Consider the following 21,503-nt stretch of genomic DNA (forward strand, 5'->3'; position numbering starts at 1 on the left):
GCTACCTTCAGTTCAGCAAAGCAGCCGAAAGGTATTCCAGCACGGTAAATCAATTAAACAATTTCAAGCGTGAGACTTACCTATGGTAAATATCTCGTACAGTACCACTCCAAAACTCCAGCTGCGTCGAAAAAAATGTCGAAGTTAATTAATAGCTTCTATTCTAAGATGTCACTTACACTAAGCTGATGGAATGGGGAGAGCACTCGCCTCCCACCAATGTGGCCCGGGTTCGATTCCCAGACTCGGCGTCATATGTGGGTTGAGTTTGTTGGTTCTCTTCTCTGCACGGAGAGGTTGTAATCTGGGAACTCTGGTTTTCCCCTCTCCTCAAAAACCAAATTTGATTTGATTAGCGTTGAATTTTAATTTCAACTTAGAGAGTCCCCAATTAGTGCTCCAGCGCTAAAAGATTAAAAACTTGAATAAAATTCCTTTCCTTTCCTAAAATCGGGTAAACACATGACACCGGCAAACACACATGGTTTTCTGGGTAGGTTGAACTAAAACCAGTAAAATTATACGAGTTCGCATTCGCTTTTTTTTTATAATTGGTTAAGAAGTGGTGTGGGATTTTCTGCCATTATTTTTCAAGCACTGCACTAAAAGCGTGGATCCAATGTCAAAGTAAATCGTGGAAACTCAGTTTTGGGCTCTCACCGACAATTGCTTCAAAAATGATTAGCACAAATTCTCCCTACTTACACATCACTCTTGGTAGTATAGCGTCCGTGTATAAGAGCTTCGTAAGCTGTCCACTTTACTGGGATTCTCCCCTGAGTAACAATCAAGAAACAAAATAGGTTTGAAAAACCTTTTACCAAAATATAACATGAAAACAAATACTATCAATTATGACGCAGCTTTCTGTAACAGTTTTACAAAGTATTATGTCATTTGAGAAAATGACCAGTCAAAAAATGTAAAATGCGATACCCGAAGCCATTCAATCAAATCATGAACTCAGGAAATGTAATGATTGCCCCGAAAACCAAGATGTTCTATTTGGTTCCATAATAATGTCGTTATGTGAAACAGTGTTTTACAGTTGATTCCTGTAATAAAACATTCCTTCTGCGTTGTAAAATGAATTTGAGCCACCTTATTTGTCAAATCGTGTTTAAATAAGTGATCATCGAATTTCATTTTATACAAACCGGTGTCTTTCTCTCATAAACATCATTTTCCAGATGAACGTCCCTAGCCATTCCAAAGTCTGTCAATTTGCACCTTTCGCTTTCTCCAACCAACACATTACGAGCAGCAAGATCTCGGTGAATAATCTAAAATAACATTAACAAGCACTTTGTTCAACTAAGGAAACACCGGCTATCAAACGTTTGTCAAAGCCTTTCCAGGTATGAAATGTCCTTACATATCGTTTACTGAAGACATTTCAACTTTTCCTGAACCGGGCCAAATCAATTTTTGTCTTTTTACAGTTCTTTTCCTCCAGTTTGTAAAGTGGCTACATTAATTAGAAAAAAAGACCAGCAAAAGGAAAGACGGAGAAGGGCAAAAATATATTAACTAAACTAATTGTATACCTTTAAGTTCAACTACATTTTTAATAAAAGATAAACTGAGAGAAAAGAGAAAGCTAACGATAAGACAGAAAACGAAAAAGCAAGTGTATCACACGTGCTACAAAGACGGTCAACATTATGACTACTGAATAAAATAATACTTGGAGGGTGCTGTTACAAAAGATTGTCTAATTGGCATCTTACGAATGTATAAATGAAATACAATACAATTCCAATACTGTCATGGAACAAATTAAAAATCCTGCTGTTGAACTGTACTGCAATTAAAATCTAACGGACCCATGCAATATGTGCTCACTGCGTTAGTAGAAGCTATAGCAATGTATTCCCATCAACAACTTTGAGTTCGAAAAAACGACAGCGGACTTTTTTAAATTCCGAGAAGCGACTTGAGACCCGCTCCCTTACCTGCTGGGTCACTTATTTGAACAATTCGAAATTAATATGTGCATGAGTGATGTTTTGGAAATTCCGTCTCTCAAAAATCCTCGAGCCTTTACGGGAGTCAGGTTACAGAACTGTCAAAACTTCTAACCTATCTACTAATTTTGAGTTATACGAACGCAACATGCAAGTTTGTTTATAATACACTGAACAATATTTTCTTCACGCTTGATCCTCTTTTTCCACTGTCTTCGTTAATTTCCTTCAAGACTTTTTGTTTTGAATTTTGCACGTGGCAAAATGACCGTCGACCAATTTTAATAATAGAGATAACCTAATCTTTTATAATAGAAGAAAGATACGATAGAGAAATTTCTTGTTTTCAGTTTCCATTGGACAACTTGCCTTCCTTGAAGACAAGTAAGCCATGCCATCGGCTATTTGCCAAGAGATATTCATTAACTGCAATGAACTCAGACTTGTTTGCGGCTTAACATCCGGGTCTTTGAAGTAAGTGTCTTTAAATCCACGGCTCTTTCTCAGGTAACCCAGGAGATCGCCATACGGGACATATTCAATAAGAACAAGTACGGGATCTTGGAAGAGAAAAAATTTCATACAAAGAAAAATACCAGTTAATACATGATTGCTATCTCTTTAACAGCAAATAATTGTGACCGTTATCGCGACAAAGCCGACCACGTTTCCAAAGACATTAAAAGACAAGTCTGCTGTAGAAATACAAAACCCCCCCACCACCCCCCGCCCCCATGAGAAAAATTCATCCTCATCCCAGTGGTATAACTTGTAGCCTTCGAAACTTTTTAAGACGTTTGTAACTAATACCTGATACAGTGACGCATCCCAGAAGTTTAATGACATGTGGGTGAGGTTTAAGAGTCTTCAACACTTCAAGTTCTGACAACAGGCTCTTCCTTTCCATCTCATGAGAATTTGCTGCATGTTTCAATAAAAGAAGACATTTATCATAGTAAGACAATACGTATGGCTCGATGACGCCGCTGCAGTTACTTTCTTTGATTTTCATCGAGACAATCCGGGTTTCGAAATTTAGCCCCGTTCTGATGTTGTTCACTTGGTCAAGAAAATATCTCTGTCTGTAAATGGATGAGGGTGTTATTCTTGGAAAGGCTCGGATCTCATTCTCAGGTCACGAATGTACACTCTTACTTGGCGACTCTATCTGAACCTAAGGTATAATAGGTTTAATCTTCATTTTTTTAAAAATGCATTTTGGTAAATGGCTTTTTAGGACGGGTAAAGTACGGTAAAGCTCATACATAAGATTAACATGCATTGTTTAATACCTTTAAGCATCTTTATAGCCACGGTTATTGTTCCTGCCATCCATGGTAGTTCTGAAGCTCTTCCTTGTGCAACTTGTCCAAAGGATCCCTGTCCAATCACCTTATCAATCATTACGTACTGCCGCTTGACTTCCCAGGATCGAGTTCCGGGATTCAGCAAAGCATAGTCACTTATCTCCGAGTAAGGGGCAGTTTCGCAACTTATTGTGACTTCACGTATTGCCATTTCCTGAAGAGGGCTACTAGTACTGTTAATGCCGTCGGAACCGTTCCTTTCCATTTCAATGCCGTCGTTCTACAGTTAGGAATGAAGACATTCAGTCAACATCTGCAACTGATGTGATGGCTGTGTCCGTGGAGACCCAAAACGCAAGATACATTTATACAAACTAGTAAATTTCTGCAATGAAACTATTTTAATACCTTTGAAGGCTGCAATGATCAAAATTCATTAAAAAATTAGGAAAAACGCCTCAAGTACGCTCCAACCACCTTATGTATGCTTCAGCATCCCCATACATCGAGAAGAGATTTGCCTGCCATCTACACGTTTCACAATTTAATATGCAGCCGAAGTTACAGAAGACGACTTTCACTCCCAGAGTTTTGCTCTCCCAAGATCCTAACTATACATCACTATGACCCATTTCTTAATCTTTAGCAAACATATGCTTTTTCGCCCCAATAGACACAACATCGAACGACAACGGACGCAACACCGAGGCAGTGAAAGAGGCACGGTTATAAATTGAACTCTTCAAGATCAGAGTCCTGCAGCAGCTGAGTCGCTCGTGTCTAATGTAGCTCCACAGTTTTTTTTCTTATATCCCTCATCGGTAAAGCCGGATACGTCCAGCGCCCGACCATTTCAGGTTGATCACGTTCTTGGGATTTCTTGGTCCAGGAGTAGCTGTGACGTTAATATTAGCAAGGTTCGACTGCACATATTTTTACGACCAAGCTTTCAAATTCACTGGCAGTCCAATACTTTCTATCTCTCTTTCTTTATCATTTGCCACCATCTAGATATGTCAGTCTGGATATTTTTTTTCTTCAGTTTTGCAAGGTCAGACGAGAGATTGATCATCTCAACGCTGCAAGCCTTACGAACAACCTATGCCAAATTCAACATTAATAGATTCTGTGCAAATTGTTTGGACAGAAGGATGAGACAGTGAATCACATTATCGTTTATAGATGATGAAGATGTATATAGTTTCTCTTTTCGTTTATAAGCTTCTATGAATGTACTACTTTTATTTTCTTAACTATATATGCATATATAAGTTCTACAATATTACATCGTAATTTATTAGATTGACCATAGTCAAGGGTTTATCGGATAGCTACATGAGCACCATTGCCCAGGCCCACAGGCCCACAAATGTTGTAAAATCATTCGAGGAGATATCAATGAAGTCTCTCATAATAATAGTAATAATAATAATAATAATAATAATAATAATAATTATTATTATTATTATTATTATTATTATTATTATTATTAAGAGACACAAATGTAGGAACTATGCTAGAGAAAATGATAGAAACCAGAGTATGGGAAGTATCAAGAGGATTGCCTTTCTTCAATGTAAATTGCCGTGTTTGTAAAAGTCTGCTTATGAGTCTAGAAGGCCCATCAGGCCGGCGCTTATCTCCGGTTTCTGTAGCATGAAGCGACTAGGAGTATTTCTACTCCCCCCTGGATGGGATGACAGTCCATTGCAGGGTTACCCCCAGCATTAAATTCGCCAGTACCCATTCATACATCTGGGTGGAGAGAGGCACCGTGGGAGTAAAGTGTCTTGCCAAAGAACACAACACAATGTCCCCGGCAGGGCACCGAACCCGGACCACTCGATCCGGAGTCGAGCGCACTAACCATGAGGCCACCGCGCGTCCCTGCCGTGTTTGTGGTGAGCACAAAAAAACATGTACCAATTAATTGACAATCAAACTAAATGGAATACAGAGAAGTGGGAATGAGGACACGTGGTGGAGAACAGTATTGCAAAGTTGGTGTGGGGCTTTGAATTCCGTTTACGAAAATCAGCAACACAAGGACGACCACATTTGACATTAGAGGACAAACATAACAAATTAATTTGGATTTGTGACATGACATGCCCACAAGAACAAAAAAATTGAAATCAAGGCAAATGAGAAATGAACAAAGTACCAGCACTTAGCCTTTGAAATGAGATAGAGATGCGGTGGACACAAAGTGGTTGTAGTTCCAATTGTTATAGGGTGTCTTTAAGGAGGTGTTGATAAAGCAAGGAAAAAAGTACCACTAATTTTCGAGAATGATGAATTGGGGAAAAAATCGTACTTATGGACAGTGAAACTATACTGAGAAAGTATTTTCAGGACTGATACAACCCGAAAAAAACTAAGATATTTATTATTATTATTATTATTATTATTATTATTATTATTATTATTGTTATTGTTATTGTTATTATTATTATTATTATTATTATTATTATTATTATTATATTTAACCCTTGCCAATCGCAGAAAATGGAGAAGTGCTGAAGCGTAATCGAAGTGCTGAAGCATAATCGACCAGATATTACCCTAGTGCATAAAGACACACAGAAATAGACACTTATTGACATAGCTGTGCCTGCGGACCAGAACATCACCGGGACTGAAGAGGAGGTTGAAAAGTACCAGGAGCTGGCATTTTAAATCAGAAGGATTCATGGCGCCTCGGAAATCACAATAATACCTATCGTGATTGGTGCTCTTGGAAGCATATCGAAAGGTGCAAAGACCTGGTTTGGCAAGCAAGATGCTAGATGTACCTGACTTCTTGGAAGTGTACAATTATCGGCCATCTTGGAACTGCTCACCTGTTGCAGGAAGTGTTGTGCATTACCCAGAAGAATACCCGACAACTGGAGAGATAATAATAATAATAATAATAATAATAATAATAATAATAATAATAATAATAATAATAATAATAATTTGGGCACTGGGGTAGGACAGGCTAGCTTTAGCCTTAGCCTATTTCGGGAATGTGGACACTTCCGCCCACCAGAGTCTGGGGTAACACCTTTGGCAAGTGTTAGGAACCCCTAAGCCACCCCAGTTAGGGTAACAGGAAAGCGATAGGAGGGACTCTTAGCCTTGGATGGCAACCCTCCTAGGAGAAGGGAACTCCAAGAAACAATCCTCCCTAGCTAGTGCGTGACATAGCAACTCTTCCAAAATGAAGATGAATCAGGAAGATAGAAACGTAAACGGCGTAAATGAGACCCAAGCTCCAAGTGAAGGTGTCACTCCCGGCAGGGTGTCTGGGGAGCAGCAGCCAGCATCAGGTCGTTATCCAGCTACTGCTAGAACAACATGGACCGAGGCAGTAAACCAACTAGTCATGAAGTGCGCCATTTATGAGTAATCCTGGTATCAGAGGATACCGAAAACGATTGATTAGCAAGTGGAAAGAAACGGCGGATTGAAGACCAGCGAGCAGAGGTTAGCTGATCAAGCAAGAGCATTTAAAGCAAATGTGTGGTTGTCGGAAATGAAGATTGAAGAGCTGAAAAGGGAAGCGTTGGTTAACACTGAAGGTGAGGATGTAGATGAAGTGCTTGGACTGCCTGGTGTGACGGTAGAGCGCCAGACAAATGCTGACAGTGGTGAGCAAGATGCATTTGACAAGAGAACTGAAAATGTGACAGCAGATGTACAGACCGAGCAACAAAGGGCAAAAATTATTGAAGGGCTTTCTGATGAAGGAAAGGACATTTACTGGCGAATTGTGGAAGTAGTCAATAGTCAGGAAAGAAAAGGCTTACCATCATTGCAAAATGCAAATAGGAAGAAACTGAAAGAAGAAGTTAAGAAGGTAAATGGGGTACTGGTAAAAGCTGATGTAGAGGAAATAACAGCTACTAACATGCTCTTCTATGCTGGAGCAGTGGTTGTTACAAAAAGGTTAGGACTGAAGACTGGGAAAACGTCCCAGAAGCGGGAGCCTTTGTGGAAACGAGGGCTGGAGTCTCAAATCAAAGACATGAGAGCTGACCTAAGCAGAGTGGATACACTCTTAAGAGGGAAAACAATTAAAGAACACCACAAGTGGCGACTAGAACAAAAGTATAAGCTTGCAAAGAATGGCCTCAAGCATGTCTACGAAGATCTCAAACAACTACTCATTGCCAAGTCTAAGAAGCTGTGGAGATATAAGAACAGGAATAACCAGTTTGTACAGAACAGAATGTTCGAAACGAACCAACGAAGATTCTATGAAGAGCTCGACGGTAACAGTAACAGTTCCCAGGTGACACCTGACCCTGAGGAGGCCAAGCAATATTGGGATGGCATTTGGGGCGAATAAACAACATATGAGAAGGAAGCAGAGTGGCTACAGAGGTTGAGGGAGGAGATAGAGCCCCTTCAGCAAGGCAACATATGTATCAGTGTGGAGACAGTGATGCAATTCCTGAAGAAAGTACCAAACTGGAAAGCACCAGGGCCTGACCTAGTGCAGGGTTTTTGGATGAAGAATTTCACATCCCTGCATATGTGTATTGCAAACAACCTTCAGTCGTGTTTAGATACTGGCATTGTCCCTGACTGGATGACAAAAGGCAGAACGATACTCATCATGAAAGACCCAGAAAAAGGTGCAGCAGCAGGAACCTACCGCCCGATAACCTGTCTACCAGTAATATGGAAACTGCTTACTGGAATAATATCTGACAAGCTGTATGAATTCGTTGACACAGGAAATACACTACCTGATGAACAAAAAGGCTGCAGGAAAGGGGCTCAAGGGACCAACGACCAACTGTTCATTGATAAAATGATCTTAAAAGAGAGCAAAGCGAGGAAGATTTTGCCTTAGGGTGGATCGATTATATGAAGGCCTATGCTATGATACCCCACCCCCCCTTGGCGTTGTGGGCATTGCCCAAGATATTAAGAACCTCAAGTGAAGCTATGATCTTCGCAGTTATGACCGCAATTTTTACAATTGCGTAAAGAAGCCTGAAAAATTCAGGACTTCAACGGGGTTTGAACCCGTGACCTCGCGATTCCGGTGCGCCGCTCTAACCAACCGAGCTATGAAGCCACTGACGTTGGGAGCTGGTCATTTGTGGGTTCCAATGGTCCCGTGAGGAATGAATCACGGGTTCAAACTCCGTTGAAGTCCTGAATCTTTCAGGCTTCTTTACGCAATTGTAAAAATTGCGGTCATAAGTGCGAAGATCATAGCTTCACTTGATTTCATATCCGCAGTTCATATATGATTCATTTCATATACCATTTCATCATATTAAGAACCTGTTGGCCAACTCTATGAATGGTTGGAAGACAGAACTTATATCAAATGGACAGAGCCTTGGAAGTGTAGACATAAAAAGAGGTATCTTTCAAGGGGATTCCTTGTCTCCACTACTGTTCGTGATAACAATGATCGCCCTCACCCTGATCCTCAGAAAGTGTGAAGCAGGATACTCTTACGGAAATAAGATAAAAATCAACCATCTCCTGTTTATGGATGATTTGAAGTTATATGCGAAACCTCCGAACCAACTAGATTCGCTAATACAGACTGTGAGAATATTCAGCAGCGACATTGGGATGAAATTTGGAATTGAGAAGTGTGCAGTACTGATAATAAAGAGAGGCAAGATGACACAGTCAGAGGGTATCACACTACCTGATGACACAAACATAAGATCATTAATAGAAGGTGAAGGGTATAAGTACTTAGGAGTACTGGAAGCTGATGTAATGTTACACAGGCAGATGAAAGAAAAGATCAAGAAAGAATATCTACGGCGCGTCAGAAAAGTTGCACAGACAAAATTAAATGGGGGAAATTTGATCCAGGCAATAAATACGTGGGCAGTGTCATTCATTAGATATGCTGGGGGAATAATTGAATGGACGAAACAAGAGTTAAAGGAGCTAGACCGCAGAACAAGAAAATTGCTAACAATGAACGGAGGCCTGCACCCAAGAGACTGTGTTGCAAGAATCTACGTCCCAAGGAAGCACGGTGGTAGAGGAGTCATATCAGTAGAGGACTGTACAAACCAAGCAAGGTTATCATTAGAAAGGTATGTCCAATCAAGTGAAGAAGAACAGTTGAAAGCAGTTAGGGCAGAGGTTACTGGAAGTCAGGAAACAGCAACCAGTTTTAAAGTAAGAAGAAGGGCTGAAAACACCCAAGAATGGAAAGAAAAGCCACTACATGGACAATTTGTAAGAGAGACTAAAGACCATAGTAATGAGGAAACATGGAGCTGGCTGAAGCTTGGAAGTCTTAAGAGGGAGACAGAAGAACTAATAATTGCTGCACACGATCAAGCAATACGGACAAATTACATTAAAGCAACCATTGACAAATCCCAGATAGATGCTAAATGTAGAATGTGCAGAGACAAAAATGAAACTGCTAGTCACATCGTCAGCGGTTGTTCAAAATTGGCAAAGAAAGAACACAAGAAAAGACATGATAATGTGGCCAGGGCAATTCACTGGGATCTGTCGGGAAAATGCGGGTTCCACCGGAATGATAAATGGTACAATCACGTCCCTGCGAGCGTACTGGAAAACTCCTTTGGGACTTCAGCATACGGACAGTGGCAATTCCAGAAGACAGTGGAGCAAAAGAAAAGGAGGCCGTGAAGGTTGAAAAGGATCAAAATCTGGCCAGAGAATTAAGTAGAATGTGGGAAGTGAAAACCAAAGTCGTACCAATTGTATTGGGGGCTTTAGGAACAGTGCCATTGCGATTGAAGGGTAACTTAAAAGGCATAGGAGTAGACACATCAATTATCTTAATCCAGAAGTCTGCATTGCTGGGATCAGCAAGGATACTAAGAAAAGTATTGGAAATGTAAAGGCCAGGAAAAAGAAACGTTTTGGTGTTCCTTGGGAACTTGTTATTGCCCGACACCACAATTTTACCACCTGTTAAAAACTTAAGCTGAGTAGTACGACTATGAAATAATAATAATAATAATAATGATAATGATAATGATAATGATAATGATAATAATAGTAAACCAATTAAAGTTACAAATATGGCAACATTTCAACTATTGTAGACTGAAATTATGTTAAAATTGGATTTTTAAAAACACAAAAACGTGCTAAAAATAAAGAATCTTTTCCCTTCTGCCAACAAATATACTTTTGAGAAACTTTCGTATATAGCTAGCTCTCTGGAGGGTGTAACTGCACGAATGGAAATGAATCTAATTCATCACACCCGTTGCATTAACATTTACGCGGTAGTCGTCAATAAAGTCAACTTTCTTTTGAAAAGGTGTTCTTGAGCCCCTTATACTTGTATGCACTGATCCTAAATTTTCAAACGACAGGAGTGTTCTGAGCCATGTAAATAACAAAGTGGTAAGGTTTGTCGTCTTTTTGTGAGAGTTTCCCTTCGCAGATAATATAACACAAGGGAGTCGAAATTGCGTACCACTGCAACGTTTGTGTCAGTTTGATCGCTATTACACTGTTGCTTCGTTCGATGTTTGTTTGTTCTTTGCAGAATTATAATGGATCCACAAAACGTTCAAAGAGTACCTGTCATTAGAAACCATGTAAGGATAAAGCACAACGACGTAATGATGGCCGTTTTAGATCGAGGAAACACAGAACAGGAAAAAAGCATTTCGAGTGAAAGTGAAATTAAGCCCAAGTGACGACTACAACGCGCATTTATACCATAATGCAGCTTCTTGACCTTCTTTATCCCATTTTAAGTTTTCTGTAAAGCAGTGATATTATTGGGCTCCCAAAAACACTCAGAAACAAGGAGGTACATCAACCCCCTTTGCAGAGTTAAACTAACTCCACAAAAGTAATTCCTAACATAGAGGTGTTTTAACTCTTCTTGGAGAGTTACATTTACTCTAAGATTACCCGCCAATGGGGGTTATACTAACTCCTCAAAATGACCCCAAAAGAGGAGTTTAACTCCACTCGCAGTTTTAAACTGGAATGTTACATCCACGGAAGAGTTAAATTTTACCCCAGAGGAATTAAATTTAACTCTTATGTAAAGTTACAATAGCCCCTAAAGTGTAACTCCTATTTAAGCTTTAATTTAACTCCCCTACTGGTGAGAGCAACTTTTTGAGGAATTAAAATTCATGTATTTCACATATATTTCTTTTCAAACGCCACACAAAACGAGTCGCCCGATGTGAAGGAATCCGGAATCCAGAAAATGTCAACCTTTGGAATCCGGAATCCATCGTACGGAATCCTGAATCCAAAGATTTCGAAGGAATCCAGGATTCATTTCGGTGGAGCCAGTGATTTTGGAATCCGGAGTCCACGACTTGGGTTCCGGAATCCACGGGCTGGGATCTGGAATCCTGGGCCACCTGGATTCCTTTACATAGGGCGATAACAAGAGGCTAAAGAGAAATCTTTTCGCCTCAAATGGGGCCAATTCAAGACGGCGAGGCTCAAGTATTAGCAATAACTTCAAAACAATATCACTGAGCACTGTCAAAAAAGAAATCTTACTGACTCACGTCACATTTGCATAAAAACAAAATCGTTTTATCTTAAAGAGCTTACAAAATGAGACGATGGTACGACTTCAGGTTCTCCAAGTGGCCTAAAAGGAAAACGTTCTATAATCATTGTAAAATCACTGTTCTTAATACTTTGCTTCAAATGCCTTTTAATCTGGCAGCTAATAAACCAAATACTTTGCCGGATGTGCACGATAACATAAAATTACCAAAACAACTTCTTGAACGCGATATTTCCAGTAAGGGTAAAAGTGGGAGGATTGTCAAAGTCAAGGCAGAAATAAATAAATACATAAACAAACAATAAGTAAATAAATGAATAAAGTACATGTACAAATTGTTGAATGGAAGATGCAAAAACCAGAATTGCTTGTTGAAAAAATGGGGGGGGAGGGAAGATGTCGAGGAAAATATATTTAAAACAAAAAAGATACATAAGAAATCAACAACGCCTACATACCGATCACGTCCTTGGCCTGACAAAGAGAAAAGTATTTTAGTAAAGTTCCTATAAACAGGGAAAGCTCTAAAAAAAACAAAGCTCTGACAAGAACACCAATCATTTTCCCTTGGTGCCTCGTTTACTGAGCACGACATTGGTTGCCCAAGGGAGCCAAAAGGGAAAAAAAAACTACATTAAAATGCAATGTTTTGCTTTCGCGTTTTCTAGTTAGTCATGCCGCGTTGGAAAAAGGAATAAACAAATTTTTAAAACACACGTACAGAGGCATAACTGTTTTGTTCATAAAATGCTATTGTTTGTTGGTGTCCATCTATTAAATTCCTCTCAGGGGCACCCGACAAGAATATAGTTCAAAACCACTTAAACAAAGCATTGTTAAACGTCTCTTAGTATTTAAACGGTAGATATAGGCATATTTTTATCCCCTAAAAATTTTTCATCTGTTCGGATTTCCTAGCTGAAAGTCTAGTGATCCGAAAATAATAGGAATCAAAACTTACCTTTTCGAAACTTTCAGCCGGAAAAAAGGCTCCCAAAAATTCTAGGTGAGCTTTTTAGGGCAAAAATCCGTTAAAAATGGGCAATTATAGCATCTTTTAGATGTTCGAAAATCATAAGACCGGCGGGCAAGCAAGAAATTTTAGAAAAAATGTTCCGAAAATTCTAGATCTCATATCGTCGTCCGAACAGTTACTTTCCGATAAATGACGTTGGGTGCCCCTGTCCTCTTACCTTACGTTAGTGGTGTGGAGCCAGTAGTAAAGAGGAAACACTTTTCTAAAACTTACGTATCTTTCGCCTGATGATGGGGTACACTACAACTGAAAGGACTGTGACTACCAACACTCCAATGACTAACAAATATATCAGATCTTTGCTATCGTTCCTTATAGGCTCATCAGGAGCTGAAACAAAAAATCAAAAAAAGAAAGTGTCTTTTGTGGTTTAGCTTGTAACTACTTTGCAAAAGTACATTACGGAAGGTTTTATATTCTTCTAAACGGGAAAGATAGAAATTGGAAATGGATTATTAAACTATGGGATTTCAAATAAATGTGTTTTCACCGTTTTTTTTTTTTAAGTGGTTTATTTGTTTACCCTTTGAGGTAATCACTACATAGTTGTATAAGTAAGGGAGAAAAGGAAAGGTTTAAAACCTGACGATGACAAACCGTCCGTAGATTCAGCAAAATCAGAAATCAGTTCTGTCAATGCAAGCAAAGTAGCTCAGTTGACAGCCATACTCGTCTCTTGAACTTTTACCTGACCTTCGCCAAAACACACCAAGACGCATAAATATGTCCAGCCATACTTCCTATAAAAACCATCAATCTATATCTAAGCAGTAGGTACTAAGAATTTGGCAAAAATGTTTTCAATATCGCGTAACGTCTTCATATAAACACATCTACATATGGTGAGAATCGCAAAAGATAAGGTGAGATCTATCACTGACATTTCACAATTATGAAGACATCTTCAGCAGCGGACCTTCCAACAACATTATCAGCAGTACATCTGTAGCCTCCTGCATCTGGCCTTTTAATGCAAGTCAACGGCATGTTGACAACAACATTATAAGATCGTCTTGTCCATGAGATTCTCGGTGTTGGATTCCCATCAGCTTTACAAACCAGCATCACATTATCTCCCTCAGTTACTGTTTGGTTTGCAGAGATTTCAATGATTTTTGGTGAAACTACAATAAAACAGGAAATGGTGTAAAAAAACATACAGGGTAAGTAAAAAATGTATATTTCATTTAAATGTATAGTTCCTCTAGGATCAGAACTTAATGTACAGGTTGGATGTGGCGGTGGTTTCGTAATGAATTCACATAATGGGAAGTCACCCAAACCCAAAATAGATCCCAAAGCATACAGTAATACATAAACTTCTTAAGGCGACGATACTCCATAAAGTACATGCAAAGAACTATGAAACTCAGGAACAGCCGTACTTTAGCAGAACCCTTCGCTCTAATGCTTTGTTTGGGCACCCAACGATTCAACATTGTGACAGTTTAAGCTGTCTGTATTTTGTAATGCATTCTTTTTTTGAAAACACAAAGCACCCGTTCAATATTTTTCACTCTTGATTTCCTCAATGACATGAACAGGTAAATCAAGAAATAATGAGAGAGAAATTCTAATACTTTTTGCACGAGGTTTTAAGTCTCATAATTAAAATGAAAGACTTACTTGGATTAACAACCCACTGAGTATCAACTGTGAATGGTCCAAGTTCACCATCAGTTACATCTGCGTAAAGAGGCTGCAGTGGGTCTATGAGGGACCTTGAAAACTGAAGGTCCACAATGGCTTCGACTCGAGAAGATCTAAGACTTTAAAGAGGTAAACATTGCTTAGACTTTTCCTTAAAATACGTTACATTGTGCATTGTTTGCTGTGATTTTCACCTAGCAGAAGATAAGAGACTAAAGTAAAACATCTCTTAAAAAATAACAGGTATGCTGCTCTTAGAGAGAATATTATTTTGAATTTCCTTACGTTTGTCTCTTATGTAAATACCGGTATATTCATTTATTTATTTATTTGTTTTTAATTCAATCCAATGGTAGTTTTAATTCACACAGTGACTTAAAAAAGAAGTAAAAGTGAAGTGAAGTAAACGTTCCACTAATTATCATAGGCATTGGAAATACATTTTGCTGCAGTGAGAGAGTTTGTGCTATTTTCTGTAAACTGTATGTGCATGTGTATCTTTGAGATGAATTAAAAGTTATTATTACTGGGTTGCTAAACCCAGTGGGAATCTGCGTTGCATTTCGTCGTTTTTTTATATTTTTCCCATGTCGGTAACAGTCTTGCCTGTCACTCCTTTGTTTGGTGTCTTTGTGCATAGAGTCTTCTGTGCGTATTTTGTTAGGTTTGAGGGGGCTAGGGTAATGCGTGGATTTCTCTGGTGCACACTAGAAGACATTTAATTATTAACCTGGAATGGCGTCGAAAGTCATTGTAACGCGAGTGGCGTTTTAGTGCATCTTTAAACAAAATATACCCTTATGGAGCTCAAGAATGCAACGCCAATTGGATAAACAACTTAGGCGGTGAAAAATATATCGCTGGAATCTTTAAAGCGACGAGTAATGGTCTTCGAAAACCATTTCATTTTTCGCCGTTGGATATCAAGTAAGCTTTGTTTCTAATATTTTACTAACTTGGTATTATATACAATACTGAAGTCAAATGGCAATTCTTTAATGGATTTAACAAACATTGAAGGAATCGAACGCCTTGAATGCATCACTGTGTTTACCGAAGTCGCATCTAAGTTGTCTGGCAAGTTACATTCATTTTATGACTCAACTCAGCAAAGGTAAAAAAGAATTGGAAATGTAACAGTGAAAAATTATTTGAATGGAAGCTTGTCTTCTCTGTTGGGCTTTACTGAGTACGGTCAAGGTTCTTTCGAAAAGGGTTTGATGTGAACTGTCAGAAATTTATTTAATTGTATATGCTTTGTAAGACCGATTGTGTGAATCGTTTGCACGCACGCAATTGAAATAGGAAGGGTTTTTTCCCTCTCACAGCAAATGTGTTGTTTGTTTCAATAAATGTTTTGCTGGAAAAGATTTCCGTAAAAGTTCCACCTTTTGAAAATTCAGGTTGTGTAATTTTCGAGCTTAACGAATTTGCATACCTGGGTTGAAATGTGATACATGAGGATTTTTGTGGTAGTGCTCTGTAAGCAACGGTACATAAGTCACGAAAATAAACAGGTCTGTTAGAAGCGTGCTTGAGTTTCATCAAAATGAGACCCAAGATCGGCAAAAAATTGGAACGCTGATGAATAATAAAGTAGCTGCTATTCCCAAAACGATGGAATTACCTGGTGATAAATAACTTCGTCTTGTAGAGTAAATTTTTGACTTTGCAGAAACAATGGTCAACCTCAAGAGTTGGGCGATTGTGATCTTTGTATTGAATTCGCACATTTCTTGTCAAACTTTATAACACTTGAGAGAAAAATCAAACTAACAAAAAAAAAACCCAGCATCTTGCCATCATTTGACACAGATGCTTCACTTTTTTGCGAGTAAACACGCCGCGGTAACTTGATCACGGCGCCCGCTGAATTCGATGTCACTTTCGATTTTGCGATTTACTTGGTGCAGCCAAAAGTACAATAAAATTCAACTTAGCAAAAATCTCCCAAAATGTTTTTCGCTGATGGTAACTTTTTATATTCGTGGTTCAAAATTAATGTTGTTTTCATGTCGTTGTTACAATATACAATACCAAAACAATATCGGGTACTGTTAGACCTACATATTACGCGTGTTACTTCAGTACCACACGTAAGCAATGCGTGTCTATTTTTCCTAAAGATAACAAGAATTTCATCTTTTTGACAAATGATTATTAGGCCGGTAGCCAGGTTTTTAACCTCAGAAAAGGATTTGTTTCGGCGTATGAACGTGTGAGCCAAAGGGCCTCTGCTGGTACGACTTCTGGGTGACCACTTAAATGGTCTTAATGACCCCTGACTTGAAAAAATTGCCTGGAACGCTGCAGTTGAATACCACCCAACTCAGTCCCTTCGTACAACAGGCAACCCAGTGTACGCTCATAGAGCGTCTAGTTTAGTAGACAAATAGTGGTTTGTAACACCGAATCTGTTCTGATGAGAAAAGGGCTACTTACTCTCTGCACATGTATAGTTAAGTGTGGTACAAGCCCTAGAATTTCTGACACATCAATGTTCACAAAAATGGTGCCGCAGTTGGAGATGGCTGTAGATATTCTGTGGTCATCTCTGACTGGTACAGAAATTCTGTGGCCATCTCTAATAAGTGACGCAGAATTTTCTGCGGCACCTGTCAGAGATGGCCGCAGAATTTCTGCAGCACTAGTCAAGTTTTTTTATGGAATATATTTAACAAATAGGACAAGCGCCTCTTGGCAGTCCATCTTGGTAAATATCTACTGAACTGTTCTCTACAAAATTTGTTTCTTGGTCTTTTTCTCTGAATTCAAAAAGTGTCCGAATTTATAATTCTTCAGTCAAAATATACATAAAATACTAACAAAACTAACTTTGGAAAACCACAAATAGTTTGAAAAGCATTACCCGTACTATCCCTTTCAGTCGTACAGAAACCAATAAGAATTGATACCGTGTTCGTATTTGCCGTTTATGGAATAACCTACCACTCACAGGAAGTCATGCGGTTTGTCTTGAATAAATTGCAAGAATGTACTGAAGTTTTATCCCAAGAAATTCTACGTTTATTTCTTTCATAATATATTTAAATTATATCTGTTTTTTAAATCTTGAGTATAGTATATCCTTGCCGTAGAGCTCTCGATGCGTTTCGCAGAGAGTAGTACATATCTGGGGGTTGAACTTAACAATGAGACATAACTTTTTCTGTGACTCTGAGTAAGCGTAATCGTAAGCATGAAACTCACAGTCAGAGAAAAAGTTATGTCTTATCTGTTTTTTATCGATATATGTGTACATGTCAAATATGTGATAGAGATTGTATATAACCACTTCAAAAAGACTGACTGTTCATTTTTTTGAATGGGTATGTAATAAACTATTACAATTTTATGTCGTAGATAAAATATGAGCGGGAGAGACTTGTATATAATGAATACTAATTAGCCGCGTAGGAGTCTGAATCAAAAGTTAATACAGCTGATTATTAAAGGCCGGAGAACACTAGGCGATAAGTCGCTGCGATCGGTCGCAAGAATTGAAACAAGTTTGAATTCGTGCGACTAATCGCAGGGACGAAATTAGCGAAAGCAACATTGTCGCACCGTGTGTACACTTCCGGTAACAAGTCGCTGCGATAAAACCTAAATGAGCCAATGAGGGAGCGTCATATGGTCAGCCATATTGAATTAGAAAACTAGTTCACGCTCCCCTTCACACGAGATCACTGCGTGTGCACCAAACAGTCGTCGTGTCGCAGCGACTGGTTTTGCAAGGAGTACACACGGAGCAACTTGTGGCAGAGACCTGTCGCAGCGACTTATCGCCTAGTGTGTCCCGGCCTCAATTCGTCAACCCCAATTTGTATAAGCAGGTTCAGATCGAGTTTCAAAAATCGTGCGTGCGTCGGGATAAAAGCCTTAACTGTTATGAATTATTAATTAATTTTACAATGTTTATTACAGTATTCAGGGTGGGCCAATTTCAGGGAATCTTAAATTCTATTTTAGGCTTACCCAAAGGAATTAGATTCTATCATGAACGTAGCGTATTTTTAATATCCGATTAAATAAAATTGATCAAACAAAATCAATAAGTGGCAATGGTACTCGCCTGGGAGTTGCCAGACAAATGAAAGGAAATACGTCCTCCCTTTGGACGAATTTTATTCTCACCCTCCAGTTTTCCCAAGCTCTGAAAGAGCATTGTGTATTCTTTAACAATATCCTACTTTGTACTTGATGGTAGAGGATTATTTCCTGAAGTAGGCTCAGAATACACTGTTTTGACTTCGGATGGCTGGTATTCCTAGAAGTAGCTTGTGTGACCCTTTGACTACGAATACTCGTTTTTTTAAATAACTCTTCCAGCAGCTGAGACAAGAGCCAGTTTTTGTCAGGGCAACATTTCCTGCTCCAATGATTTCTCTGTCCGGTTTTGACAAGGTTCCATACGACCCTTAGTACAAGGATTCTAGCAACACAGAGACCTGCGCTCTTATGTTGCTATACAAGGCCAGGTTTTAGTCATTTATCTTGAGCTTGATGTGTCATCCTAAATCATATGGAAGGTTTGGATGGGAGGCCAGTGGTTGTGTTTTGGATGCTTGAAGCACAATTTGGCAGGGATATGGAGGTAGCTCCAACGACAAATGTGGAGGAATAATTGATCTCAGTTTCGAGGACTTGGTTAACCATGTAAACAGGTTTACGCCCACATACAATGGAGAAATGTCCAAATTTGTTTCATTTGTCGCATTGCGTTTCCCGGCTTGGCAGTTCTTCCGTCCAGGCGGTTGCTGGCATCCACAGTGCATTGTCCTTGGCTGAAAAGGTCTCCATTCAGGTCTGGTCACTCTCTGTATTTTGTTCCAATTCCGAGAGTGGCTTCTTGAAAGGAGAAAGGTGGCTTCTTGAGAGGAGAAAGAAGAGTAAATGACTTCTCTGCTCAAAGAGCCCCCAAAACGTACTGCATTATGGAAATGGTAAAGAAGCAAATTGGCCTCATTCGAACAAATACAAAAGATCTGGTCAAACAAAAGGGCACATCAAGTGAAGCTATGATCCTCGCAGTTATGAACGCAATTTTTGCAATTGCGTAGAGAAGCCTGAAAATTTCAGGACTTCAACGGGGTCTGAACCCGTGACCTCGCGATACCGGTGCGACGCTCTAACCAACCGAGCTGGTCATTTGTGGGTTCTAATGTTCCCGTGAGGAATAAAAAAATGATGAAATGATATATAAAATGGATCATATATGAACTGCGGATATGAATCAAGTAACTGCGAGGATCATAGCTTCACTTGATTTCATATCCGCAGTTCATATATGATCCATTTCATACATCATTTCATCATTGTTTCATTCCTCGCGGGAACATTAGAACCCACAAATGACCAGCTTCCAACGTCAGTGGCTTCATAGTTCAGTTGGTTAGAGCGTCGCATCGGCATCGCGAGGTCACAGGTTCAAACCCCGTTGAAGTCCTGAATTTTTCAGGCTTCTCTACGCAATTACAAAAATTGCGTTCATAACTGCGAGGATCATAGCTTCACTTGATTCTATATCCGTAGTTCATATATGATCCATTTCATATATCATTCCATTAAAAGGGCACATATCCCTTGGGTATCTCAGATCACAACGGGATTTATGCAACTCTATCAGCCTGAATCCTTAGAGACCCACCTAAAATAATTACCATCAGGAACTTTAAGAAATTCAGCGGAAGCAATTTTCAAAGTGACATTGCCCGTATGCCTTTCCAAGTCTGCAAGGTTTTTGATGATCCCACAGGTATTTGAAATGCATGGAACCTGCTTTTCACAGATCTATGCAAGGAACACTCGCCATTTAAACAAATAAAAGTACGCAGTAACAGCCTGCGTTGAATTGCAAAGGAGATCAGAATAGCTATGAATCAAAGATATAAGGCCCTTCAGCTAAATAATCCACCACTACCGGATGATTACAGAAGACTTAAGCATTGCTCACATTAGGCTTCCATTATGATCGAATTATAATCCAATTAAGTTTGGAATGGATTCACGTCAACTTATTACAGTACGTGATTATAATTGGATTATAATTATTTCAAATGACCTCAAGGGGATCATTTGAAGTAATTACAGTGGGTAATTGAACAGAATGGCGAACACATGGTGGTGTGAGCGGACGAAACTTCTAATCGCTTTATGGAGCGAAGATTTGGATTTGTCTTCTTCTATTCTCGGAAGCTATACTTAGTTCTCTTCTCGTCTCAAGCATGGGGATGATAATCGTGGCAGCCACGCGATACGGCGCCATTTTGTCTCCCTGCGAGGTTACCCAGCCTATTGTATTTGAATTTTCCCAGATGTGAACAGGACCATCCATAATTGAATAAAATTGAATGGAGTATGATAGCCTGAATAATACTTCAGTTAATCATAATCAATGTTGAGTGTGAACACCGCTTTAGCAACAAAGTGTCAACAATAACGAAAAAAGCCAAAACCGAATCCTACTCCAATTTATTTGACGAAGTAAAAACCGCTGCTACTTACTGGAGACCACTGAAAAAGGCATCAGGAACAACAAAAGTAAAGAAACAAGCCAACCAATTTATGAAGGACGATGAGGCCTTGACAACAGACGATGCTAACAACAACAAAAACAACAACACCAGCTTTATTACCAAATAAAAGTTAAACTTAATTTTCAACAATCTATGAATACAAAAAAATGAATTCAGAATAACTGAAAAGCTAATCGAGCTGAGTAAAACTAAGTTATGTTTAATTATAGGAGATAGGTTGGCACTAAAAGGAACTATGTTAAACGATTACTTTCATCGTTGAGGAATAGTCAGCCATTACAGCTGTGAGAACGTACCGACTATGACCAGCATCACGATCAATAAGAATGAATTTGAGGAAAACATCTGCAAGTTAAAATAAAGAAAGCTACGGGGCCAGACGGTGTATCTGTGTGTCTTTTTAAGTCAGTGGGCACGTCTATTGCCCCATCTCTCAAGAACATGTTTGAAAACAGTGTTGAAGGCTACAAGCCACCACTCCAGTGGAAAATA

The 21,503-nt window shown here is 39.1% G+C and overlaps 1 protein-coding gene across 1 annotated transcript in view; it reads right to left on the minus strand.

The window, feature by feature from the left end:
• LOC137982353 (fibroblast growth factor receptor 2-like) overlaps positions 1-21,503 on the minus strand; it is a 30,809-nt gene that overhangs the window by 3,315 nt on the left and 5,991 nt on the right. The window contains exons 6-16 of the mRNA XM_068829452.1: positions 14,449-14,591; positions 13,704-13,946; positions 13,036-13,152; positions 12,245-12,260; positions 11,828-11,867; positions 3,260-3,554; positions 2,778-2,888; positions 2,337-2,527; positions 1,158-1,283; positions 706-776; positions 81-121 (exon numbers count right to left, since the gene is read on the minus strand). Of these exons, the coding sequence (XP_068685553.1) occupies positions 81-121; positions 706-776; positions 1,158-1,283; positions 2,337-2,527; positions 2,778-2,888; positions 3,260-3,554; positions 11,828-11,867; positions 12,245-12,260; positions 13,036-13,152; positions 13,704-13,946; positions 14,449-14,591 (1,394 nt within the window). The remainder of the gene's footprint in view (positions 1-80; positions 122-705; positions 777-1,157; positions 1,284-2,336; positions 2,528-2,777; positions 2,889-3,259; positions 3,555-11,827; positions 11,868-12,244; positions 12,261-13,035; positions 13,153-13,703; positions 13,947-14,448; positions 14,592-21,503) is intronic.

This window comes from Montipora foliosa, chromosome 13 (assembly GCF_036669935.1).
Source record: "Montipora foliosa isolate CH-2021 chromosome 13, ASM3666993v2, whole genome shotgun sequence".
Lineage (NCBI taxonomy): Eukaryota > Metazoa > Cnidaria > Anthozoa > Scleractinia > Acroporidae > Montipora > Montipora foliosa.